At 36.2% G+C, this 11,537-nt stretch overlaps 1 protein-coding gene and 1 non-coding gene across 2 annotated transcripts; one reads left to right on the forward strand and one right to left on the reverse strand.

Annotated features, from left to right (window-relative positions):
• The first annotated feature begins 2,244 nt into the window (after window positions 1-2,244).
• On the forward strand, window positions 2,245-5,922 carry LOC133871938 (growth-regulating factor 6-like). The gene is made up of 4 exons (XM_062309411.1): window positions 2,245-2,789; window positions 3,537-3,764; window positions 4,255-4,642; window positions 4,931-5,922. Exons 1-4 carry the CDS (start codon window positions 2,405-2,407, stop codon window positions 5,727-5,729), a joined length of 1,800 nt encoding a protein of 599 aa, XP_062165395.1. The 5' UTR covers window positions 2,245-2,404; the 3' UTR covers window positions 5,730-5,922.
• A 5,097-nt stretch (window positions 5,923-11,019) lies between these two features.
• On the reverse strand, window positions 11,020-11,103 carry LOC133872134 (small nucleolar RNA snoR8a). Its single transcript, XR_009900978.1, has one exon. It is a non-coding gene; the product is annotated as a small nucleolar RNA snoR8a (small nucleolar RNA).
• Window positions 11,104-11,537: the final 434 nt, after the last annotated feature.

The raw sequence follows: 11,537 nt of genomic DNA on the forward strand, positions 1-11,537 counted from the left end.
TACGCCATTACTTTTTTGTTTTAAATTTAGGGATTGAAAAACCTAGATCCAAATCACCGTCCAAAATGACGATAGTTTTTATTTTATTTTATTATTATTGTTATTATTATTATTAGAAGTATATTATATTTATCAACTACTCAACGAAAAGTATTGTTTTTATTTATCTTTTATACTATCCGAATGTAGAGACCAAATGTGGATCGACAGAAGATGAGATAAATGAAAAATAAATATAATATTATTCAAAAGATTATTTAAATAAATTAAAATATTTTCCAGAAAATTTAGTTTCCAGTTCAGCTAAAAAATCACTTTTTTATTTTTATTTTTTATTTTTACTATTTCATTTATTATATTCTTTATTTTTTAAAGTCCATACATTTCAAAGTTGTATATATCTTATTAAAAGTCCGTTTTTTAAAAGAAGTTTAAATAATGTGACGTCATGTATTTTGTAAAATGTACTAATTTTAAATATTGATTAAAAAATTCATTTTAAATCAAATGGAGAAAATCCTATTCCGTTTTTGAGAAGTTAATAGTTTAAAAAAAAAAAATTAAAATCTGACTAAAAATAATTAGTTCAACGAGAATGCTTCAAGCACATTTGTTGTTGTCGTTGGTTTTTTTTTTTTGTTTTTTTTATAAAAAAATAAAAGAAAAAGAAAAAAGTATTGAGTCAACAGTTCAAATTAAGTTTGTGCCATGTGGTAATAGATTCCTAGTTTGAACACTCAACACAGATAGGTCGGCGGTACTAAGGAAGGGTATTAAATCGTATTCACCAAAAAGTAGGAGGGTTATTAATTGTGGATTACCTTTTCTTCTTCTTCTTCTTCTTTTTTCCACGCAGGATTGATTACCTTTTTCTTTGACAAGTTTCTTTCATCACCCCTTTGCAAATGGGTGATACCTTTTTTGTCTCTTTGGGCACAGGCTTATACCTTTGGCCACAAGGGAGAAACCCATTTCAAAAATGCTTTCGTTTATATATATATATATATATTTTTTATTTCAAAATTATTAATTCAATGATTATTAATGTACAAAATAAAAAGAAAAATAAGAAAAAAGAATTCAAATATACAAAATAGCATGTCTAAAAAAAAAAAAAAAAATTCCATTTTTTGGGAAGTTAAAAAACAGAAAGACAAGGGAGGGGGGAAAGCGTGACATAGGTAAGGAGATGGGGTGAGAGTAGGGACAGATGAGATGAGATGAGATTAGGGTAGAATTTCTGGTGGCGTCTGTGTCACGTGGCGGGTGCATCTTTGTTCATGCAGCCCACCACTTTTCTGGCCTTCTAACTTTAAGATGAGTGAGAAATCTTTGAAACCGCTAGCGGACTTTGCAAGCCAAAACCCTCTCTCTCTCTCTCTCTCTCTCTCTCTCTCTCTCTCTCCCTATCCAACTTTTTTTAAAAAAAAAAAAAAAAATTACAAATGTCAAATTTGGAAATGAATAGTGTTATTTAGCAGTGTCATTCAATTTAATAATATAAACTTAAAAATTGGCCATTAATTTTATAAATTTTGGTTTAATGACTAAATTTTTCAATTTCATATTCTCTCAATTTACTAAATAATAAAAATACCCTTATTTTGCCTCCAAAGTAAATTGTCTTACTCCAAAGGATATGGGCTTGTTTGCTAACCCGTCATCTTTTTTTTTTTTTTTTTTTCTTTTTATCTAAAAAATGAAAATATTAATCAACGACTTTTTCTTACAAAACACTTCAAAAAAAAAAGAGGCAAAACTCATTTTCAATCAAAACATAAAAATTACCTCCTAAAACGAGTTATCAATCACCGCCTAGTTATTCAACATATGCACCTTTTTTCTTTTAGGCTAACTAATACACACATATATGTGTGTATATATATATATATATATATTTCTTTTAAAGCTGGGTTTTGCTTTGCTTGCACAACTAGAAGCCCATTTTTGTGTTGCTAAAAATAATACGACCAAGATTTATTTTATTCTTTATTTTTCATTTTAACGGGGGATTCTTATTTTAATTCGTAATGAAATACAAGTACTATATCAGATATTTTTGTTACAATGTACGAGATAATAATATAAAGCGAGTATTTGGTACGAACATTTTTTTTTTATTATTTTTTTTTATCAAATTTGGTACGAACATTGTTCGGTCAGTTTCTTTACCCACATGTACATCCTTTCTCTCTCTCTCTCTCCAATTATTATTTTTTTTTTTTCTCAAAACATTCAACTCCTAAATAAAACCAGTGTGGTTTTCAGCTTCAGCTTAAGCTTATCGCCCAACCCTTAAAATGCGCCTCCACCCAACCCCTCAAGTCTCTGTCTTTTCGGCCAACGACCCAATGTTCCATTTCCTCAGCTTAGTAGTTTTGTGAGCTTTGGTGGGCTTTTCTAGATGGATTTTGGGGTGTTGAGTTTGGATGGGTTAATGGGTTCAGACGCTGGTTTTTCTTCTCTTGCTTCAGATCCTGAGACAAAGCAGAAATGGTACGGAGCCGGCTTCCTCAAGCAGGAGAGATCTGCTGGCACCTTTGAAGATGACTGGAGGAGCTCAAAGCTGGCCAAGACTGATGATTTCTCTGCCTCCAAAGCCATGCTGTTTCAGCAGAGAAATGCTTTACTGAGATCTAATTGCACTCTCTTCTCTGATGGTCACCAACAGCAGCAAATGCTGAGCTTCTCTTCCCCCAAATCAGAACCTTTTTTAGTGGAAAAGAACTCTCAGAATGCCCCATTGCCTTACTTTCAACACGCATTACCTGCTTATAATAGAAATACAGGTACATATTAAGCAGTTTAAGGTTGTAGTTATGTGGGGGCTCTGGAGCGTTATATTGGGGAAGTGAAAGTGATATGTCTTTGTATGCCATTTGAAGAGTTAATGGTAAAAGTTCGTACTTGCATGGATCTTTGGTTTTGTGAGATGGGTTGTGGTTAATTTGTTATTGGTTACTTGAATTTCGATTCCCTTAAGTGGTCGAGGGTCTTTTCAAGAAATTTACGAGCGGTCTTTGTTCTGAGTCTTGTCAAGAAAAAAGTGCAAACTTTTTTTTTTTTTTTTCCCCTGAGAAATTTCTTGTCTTCTTGTTTTTCGAAGATGGGCTTTTGTAATGTTTCAATACAGTAGACTAGTGGGCACAAAAAAAGCAGTAAAATATATTTGAAGCTAGGATGGGAAGAGCCATAACAAGAAGAAAAGCGCCATTTTTGATTGGTTCTGAATCCTTTCCCCTTTTGATCTTTTTTCCCCTTCTTTCTCGTTTCTCACTTTTTTATTTAATACTATCAGTGTATCACTTTGTTTTTTGTACTATGAAAGACAAGAAATTTATGATTGTCATAGGTCCCTTAAATATTTCAGTCAAGCTATAATTTTTCCTTTACGCACTTATTTTATTTTGCTTTCCTTCAGAAATTAACTTTATTTCCAGTTTTGGTAAAGATATGGGTTAAGACTTCGTGTTTCTTGCTTTCATACTTTAATTTCTTACTATGATTTATCTGATCTTGTCTGGTTTTCTTTTCAGGCTATAGCTCTGGAAGCTTGAATGGGGCAAGCGTGCATGGTGTTCTAGCAGGAGCCAGAGGGCCATTCACTCCATCTCAATGGATGGAGCTAGAACACCAGGCCTTGATCTACAAATACATCAATGCAAATATGCCTGTTCCATCTAACCTGCTCATCCCCATAAGAAAAGCCCTTGATTATGCCGGCTTCTCTAGCTTTCCTGGGAGCCTTCTGAGACCCAATACCTGTGAGTTTTCCTGGTTCCTTTTAGCAACTTAAGAGAGCAAGAATTTGTACATCCACAAGATTTGCATGCTCATCTTTTGAAGTTATTCGTCCACAATGGTGTTTGATAGTTAAAATTGCTGCATAATGAACCACTGCCTCTCTCTCTCTCTCTCTCTCTCTCGCTTAGAGGAGTTCAATTGATGAACCAGTGTATCTCACTGTTCCTAATTCCTACTACTGTGGTAGGGAGTCAATATTCAGTTGTTTTCCAACAGTGTTTTGTGTCTATATGCCACAGATTACTCTGTTCATTTAAACAATAGTGTTTGGTACTTACCAGGCTTCACAAAGAAAAAGAAATTTCTGCACTTACTCTAAAACTGGGTTCTTTTCTTGTTTTTTGGGGGTTTCATATTAAAATTCATGTGAGAATCTCTCTCTCTCTCTCTCTCTCTCTCTCTCTCTCTCTCTCTTGACTTTGGATGCTTTTGTATACTGTATGTATCAAGTGGGATGGGGTTCTTTCCATCTGGGATTCTCCAACAACGATCCTGAGCCCGGAAGGTGTCGGAGGACCGACGGGAAGAAATGGCGGTGCTCCAGAGATGCGGTTGCTGATCAGAAATATTGTGAGCGACACATGAACAGGGGCCGCCATCGTTCAAGAAAGCCTGTGGAAGGTCAAACCGGCCATGCCATTACCGGGACCACCGCCGCCACCACCACCAATGCAAGCACTAGCACAAAGCTGATGTCTATTGCTTCATCCCCATCAGGGTCGGTGGTCGTGGCACCCGGCAGTGGCAGAAGCGCTGCGACCAACAGCCTAGCGCACCAACAACTCAAGAACTTGCAGCCTGGTGCATCTAATCCTTCTGCTGCCACCACCATTAGCAGGTGAATAGTGATGCATTATCTCATGGACCTTCTTATCCTCTTAAGCATCTATTCGCTGCCAGACTTCAACTGAAGCATCTAAAGTGGTGTGTCTTGTGGTCTGCCATATTCACATTGGTTATCTAATCCTTTTGTTTTATGATGGAAATTAGAATCATAGAATCTACTGTTCATGTATGCAGTGCGGATAGTGACTGGTCTAATGTTCGAGATTCCTTGTTAAGAAGGATTGGTTTATATTTTTTTGAAATGTTATGGAAGTGACGGTTTGGTAATTTTCTCTTGCAGGATGCTTATGAACAAGGAGAATGTGAGCGAGACAATGCAAGACACACCCAGCCTCTCCATTCTATGCCCCTCCATTGACCATAAACCTAAAGAGAACTCTTTCATGATTCAGAAACAGCAAAACCCATATGAAGAATCCTCTAGAAATGTGTTTGGGCTAGTCACTTCTGATTCCCTCCTCAACCCTTCACACAAAACCTCTAGTCTAATGAACTGCTCTTCACAAGAGCTCAGTGACAGAGGAACCGAATCGCAACGATCTCTTCGTCATTTCATTGACGACTGGCCTAAAACCCAATCTGATCGCTCAACCATTTCCTGGCCTGAGCTCGACGTGCAGTCGGACAGAACCCAGTTGTCAATTTCAATCCCCATGGCTTCCTCAGAGTTCATCTCATCCACTTCCTCTCCCACCAATGAGAAACTCACACTCTCGCCCCTCAGACTTACTATCCTTAATGAGACAAACCAAAAGCAGGCAAATTGGATTCCCATCTCTTGGGAAACATCCATGGGAGGTCCTTTAGGAGAGGTTTTGCATCATAGTAGTAATAGTGTAGGGGACTGCAAGAATTCGTCTGCACTTAACCTTATGACTGGGGGCAGCTGGGACAATAGTCCACCCATAGGGTCATCTCCTACAGGGGTCCTACAGAGGACCACTTTTGGGTCTCTTTCTAACAGCAGTGCAGGGAGCAGCCCTAGAGCCGACAACCACAGGACCCTTGAAGGGGCTAGCCAGTGTAATGACCTCCTTGGCTCAACTCTTGTGAATTCTTCGTCCTTGCCTGCCTTGTAGCCACTTGACCTGCCAACTCAGAAATTTGTTAGGTGATGCAAGAAAAATGAATTTTATCTGTGTGAGGAACATAGTGAGAGTGAGTTTTTTCTTTTTTCTTTTTTTTCTTTTTTTCTTTTTTTCTTTTTTTTTTGTTGTTTCGTTTAGTGTGTTAAATCTTTCTAATTTCATAACATGTTTCTTTTCTGGCTCACCATTTGGGTTTGTGGGTGTTGCTTGAAAGCTCCATTTTTATTTCTCGGTGCATATGTTCGGCAAGCATATGAGAGTTCTAAATCTGTTTTGAAATTTCCTAGTCGACCCCAATCAACACCTAGAAGTGGTGAATCTGTGTTTTTCATAAAATTCAATCAGTTAAAATTATAGGAACCACAAAATAAGCAAAGCAATTTGGTGATGAAATCAAATCACTTGAAGAACTTTTCGAAGTAAAACAGTTAGTAGAAAAACCACTATGGGTTAGCTAACCTTATAAGACTCGTCTCCTATAGAAGAATTAAATTATAAGTATCTCAGGCTTACAAAACTATTGTAATGGGTACATCCCTTGTACCAAACCAACTATTCGTTTGTTTCCTCAATCAAGTCTTCTATTGCAATCCCGTAAGTGCGTTGATTGAAGGTTTTTCTAAAATTTGGTGTGGTTTAACAAAATTGAGATTATAAATTGGAAGTATAAAGATGCTATAGGTCTTTCTTAGCACACAAAACAAAGCCATCAAGTCTCACTGAAAATCATGCATTAAAGTCTTTAAATAGACATTGAGAATGCTAGAGGTTTATTGACGCGGCGTTTTAACAACTTAATGATGCGTTTGAACTCGTGATAGGGTTTCGCAGTTTTCTTAGCAGTAGTGTTCTAACAACATGTGATAGAGTTTCATTAGAGTATCTCGGATCTACTTTAATTAATACTATGTTCAAACTAACTCTCAACTCCAAAACCAACTTAACACCCTAACTGTAGGGCTTAGATACCAACGAGCCCTTGGAGGGGCCGTCTATCGGAAAGCCTAACTGACCTCTAGCAATACAAAGGATCACAAGCTATTGAAGGTTCAACGTCCTAACAATTTGATGACCCATAAGCTCAGCTAGCTCCTATGATTCAAGTACACCTTCACCAAAGGGATGCCATTAAAAAGACGATTTCCCCTCCGCTAGCTTAGCTAACCAAACGTCCAAACCATGCTGCCTCTCCTAACAGATTGAGGGAGGGAATCTCCACATTAGATAACAAACTCTTAGCAGGAATCCCTCAAACCCTAGGAGGGAGCCGTCGATCTTTATAAAGAGCCAAGGTGAACCTTAAAAGCATACCTAATTAATCATACTATTATTCTCCCAAATTCCTTTCCTACATCACTAGATTGACTTGACTGTTGGAGTAATCTCACCATATCCGACCCCATCAAACACTCTAACCTCCTCCTCCTATTACAAATCCTCCTCCTAGTGAGCAGCCTACGGTTACTATACTAACACAAACTTAGACTTACAATCATACTAGTTTTGACACTAAATTTACCAACACAAAACGTAACATATTCAACTAAAATAATTGAATAGATGGTGAGATCCAGATCGTAAGCAGGGTTCTAATAGTTGCATTTCTAATATCCGTAAAGTATGAGAATTTTGGTTCTAGTTGTTAGCTTAGTCAAATACGTTCGGTTCAATTGAAAACTGCAACAGTATCTACTCCAGCTACTTTTTCATTTTATGACTGCGCCAACAAGGGTTCTAGTTGTTAGCTTAGTCAATTACGTTCGGTTCAGCTTAAAATTGCAACAATATCTACACCAGCTACTTTTTCATTTATGACTTGTGCCAACAAGGCTACGTGAATTTTTGTTGCTCTTTTGCCTTAAACTCTACAACCGAGTTTCAATTAATCCAGTCCTATGGGTATATTAGGTTACTGGGCTTTGGCCTTGGTAGGTTGACCTGATCGGAGTCCTCTTCCAATCCTAGTACTTGGATTAGTTCAAGTTGATCTCCATCTCATTAGTGTGATGAGATATTAGCTTTATCTTTCTAGTTGGTTTATCTCATATCTTTATCTTTCCAGTTGATTTATCTTAAGAGTTGTTAAGTTAGTAGAAGTGTTATTGCTTATGTTTATCAGTCAATAGGTTGTTCACGCCCAGTAGAAGTGTTCTTCTATTTATAAAGTCAAGAGGTTATTATGTGAAATAAAAAAAGATTTAATCAAATACCTTGTGTTTACGGTGATTCCTACCTTAAGTGGAGTATTGTGGTGTTCTTCTACCCTAAGTGAAGAATTGTGATCTCTCCTACCCGAAAAGAGCTATCAAATTTCATCTCACGTCACTACCCAACCTTGGGTTCCTATCATGACCCTTGGGTTGTAATAGATCTATCCGTATTATAGTTGTTAGGATCCATGGGTTATGTAGCCCAACTGGATGGTTTTGATTAGAAGTTGTAAGGGTATTTATAAACTAAGACCCAAGAGATGTATTAGGCACTTAATTTGGTAATCAGTTTACTTTTGTAAATAGACGTTGAACACCTCGAAATACTCTAGGAGGCCAAGCACCTCTAATGCCTATATTCGATAGACCAGCGTTCATCTTTTACATTCCTTATCCATTTCCATCATCCATTTGTATCAATCTTTCATTTAGTTCAATTCATATAATTTCATAGAATTGGTTTTATTGTAATGTTTGGTTTTATTCTCTTTGTATATTTCTAGTTTATCTCTGGATAAGAGATGTGCAAATCCATCATTGAATAAGTTAGACCACATATGAGGTTTCACATATTTAATAGTAAATTTGCAAAAAATAAGAGATAGGCAAGAGAGTGATATCAGACACATCTCATAACCAAAGGAAACACAATAGGCTTAACCAAAGGAAACACAATAGGCTTAGAGAACATCATCCACCAAGGAATTGCATTATCAGTGATCCAAACTATCTACAACAAGAATCAGCAGGTCCAAAATAGGCTAAAAAATGGCACAATCCTCTCTTCTTGGACAAAAAGCTAAGAAATTGAACCCATAATGTGGTGGGTCACTCGGTTAGAAATTAGGACCTTGGACAGTTGGACTCCAAAGACTTGAACAGAGGCTGCCAGCAATTGATATTTTTGGTGAAGCATGGACTCAAAAGTCTTGGGTTGTCTTCCTATTTGGCATCGGGACATTGACTTGAAGAACCTTAATCTTTGTCGGTCATATTAAGAGGAATCCTCTATTCAGTTTCTTAAGGGGTCTCATATATGTTTTATATATGAACTTGCTCTCACCTTCTGAGACAACTCGTATTTGCAATATTTCCTTCCTCATTGTGCTATATATGGGAACGATTATGGACAAGAAGACCAGTTCCCTAGTGGTCCTCTTATCTTTCATGGAAATCGAAACGTTCTTTGCAGGAAAAGAGAAAGAGAAGCCCTTCTAACCTTCAAAGCAAGGAATTGGCGAGGAGTGTTGTATTTGGAAAGGAATTGGCCGTGAAAACATAACTAGGCATGCCATCCACCTAAATCTTAGAAATCCATATGATATCAATGCTGCATATAAAGAAAATCGATATGATCTCAATGCTGCTGCATATGAAGGTTTTAAACGGTTACGGTTGGGCGGGTCGGTAAGCAATTCTCTGCCGGGATTGAAGCATCTTCACTATTTGGACCTAAGTTCCAATTGTTTTGAAGACAATCATATTCCAAGCTTCCTTGGTCATCTCCATAATCCAGATATAAGAATCTATCACATGCATGTTTTGCGAAAGAGAAAATAGAAAAATATTATGTTTTGGTTTTTTTTCTTTTGGGAGTTCGAGGAATTTGTGGAAAGCTAAGCAAGGTAAATGTTTAATTGTTTATAAATTAATTGAAACTTTTATTCATTTAGCTCGAGATCTTTTATTACTTACTAGTTTTTTCATTTAACTCAAGTTGCTTCTATTGTTTGAGCCTCAAGCTCAAGCTTCAAATTCTAGGACTGAAGCATCTCTTATTTAGTAGTTTCTTAGTAATGAGTATTATTATTTTGTCAAATTTTACTTGCAATAATACAACCATCATTATATTTTACATTTATATTGGGAATTGATTTAGGAGAAGACCAATTTGTTTGGATAATTAATATTTAACAAACGAAAATAACATTTTAAAATGTTACCAAACAAGCTTTATCTTTTCATTGTATTACTTTCAATACAATTTTCTTTCATGATAAAGATATTCAAATGATGATTAAATTAACAAATCATTTCATAATTTCTAAGAAAAATTTTAATGATAGACACACACAAATTTTAATATATTCACAAAATCTTATTTCTCCTTTTCCTGTTCTTCTCCCGTCCAATTCCATCCACAGTTTTTTTTTTTAAAAAAAAAGGACCATTGAAACTGCCATTCAATTCCATCCTTTTTTTTCAAAAATTCAATACCTATACGGATCAAATGGTAGATTTAGAAAAGAGTTGAACAAAAGTAGACAGAATAGGTCTCATTCCCAAAATATTTGTAGAGCACATACAAACCCCACCAGGAAGGGCTCTCCTTGAGCAGAAACCATTAACACAAACCACAAACCACAATTAAATTGAAATATTAATTATAGTTCTTGATCTCCTAAAAGCACCCGAGTCTTTCTTAAATTGAAAGCCATATATTGACTAATTGATTCTTCAAACCACAAAAATCTCATATCATATTCAAGAAGGAAAAGAAGAACATATGAATTTTCATGCAATTGTAATACATTACTCAAATTTAGATCAAAAAGCTATTGAAGTCCGAGTCTATTATCAATGAACCAATAACCAGTAACCAGTAATTAGTTTAACTATAATAAGACAACATTCAATAAAGAAAATCCACACACACAAAAAGCAAGCAGTAAACAGTAAACAGTAAGGACTGAAATCAGTATTAATCATACGTTGCACAAACATTGAAGGAATATGGAGGCATGCGTAACCCTGACTTGTAGAATTATTTAGTCAAAAATCAGGGCTTTAAACACCACCCAGATGAATATAAGGAGTTGGCTGAGCACAAAGGAATAATAGGAAAATGCCCTGTGAATATCAAAGCCAACTCCTAAACATAAAGAAGAACAAGAACACCACATTAGGCAGGGAATTGAAAGAGTTTCGCTTCTCTTCCAAATATATAATTGGTTTTCCAAATTTACAGAACAAAATTTCAAACAGAACCATCAAGAAACTGTTCAGAATCCAATAATATGTGAGCGAAATGAACTAATTACGTAATAAGCTGAATGTAAATGAAATGGGATGGTGCTCATATTCTATGGGTGTAAACGTGTCTGTCATGCCATGAAGCATTCAGTACGAGGAATTTTTATAATCATCGCAACCAACCCCATGTATTTGCATATAACAAAAAAAAAAAACGAAAGCTTTCAAAGCCTTCGAAATTCATAGAAGAACTGGATAAGAGAGGAGGAAGAGGAAGAACCAATTCTTTGAAGCGCGGCGCAGAGGCTTTGCTTGTAGGCTATGAACTTGGAAAGGCCTCGTTTGTTTATAAAGAAAATGTTATAAGCGGTTGATATCGAAACCCTAGCGGCACATGAATAGCTGAACTTGCTGAGCCCGACCCGGACTGTAAGAGACTTGGACTAGGCCCGGGCCAGATCTATCTGGGCCTGAACTTCGAGGTAGTTAGTTATCTCGGCCGACTTAGTTTGAAGGAAAAGGTTTTTTTTTTTTTTTAATAAAAAAAAGGTAAATGTATAATAAATTCCTGATTCGGAACGCGATTTGAAAATGGTCCCTCACTTTTTAATTTTCA

Source organism: Alnus glutinosa, chromosome 6, assembly GCF_958979055.1.
Source record: "Alnus glutinosa chromosome 6, dhAlnGlut1.1, whole genome shotgun sequence".
NCBI classification, from domain to species: domain Eukaryota; kingdom Viridiplantae; phylum Streptophyta; class Magnoliopsida; order Fagales; family Betulaceae; genus Alnus; species Alnus glutinosa.

What these genes read in the sequence shown, in the direction of transcription:
- LOC133871938 (XM_062309411.1), top strand. Translation starts at nt 2,405, where the DNA reads ATGGATTTTGGGGTGTTGAGTTTGGATGGGTTAATGGGTTCAGACGCT. An exon ending in TGCTTATAATAGAAATACAG is followed by an intron (nt 2,790 to 3,536) that starts GTACATATTAAG and finishes TTTTCTTTTCAG; the next exon opens with GCTATAGCTCTGGAAGCTTG. An exon ending in GCTGCCACCACCATTAGCAG is followed by an intron (nt 4,643 to 4,930) that starts GTGAATAGTGAT and finishes TTTCTCTTGCAG; the next exon opens with GATGCTTATGAACAAGGAGA.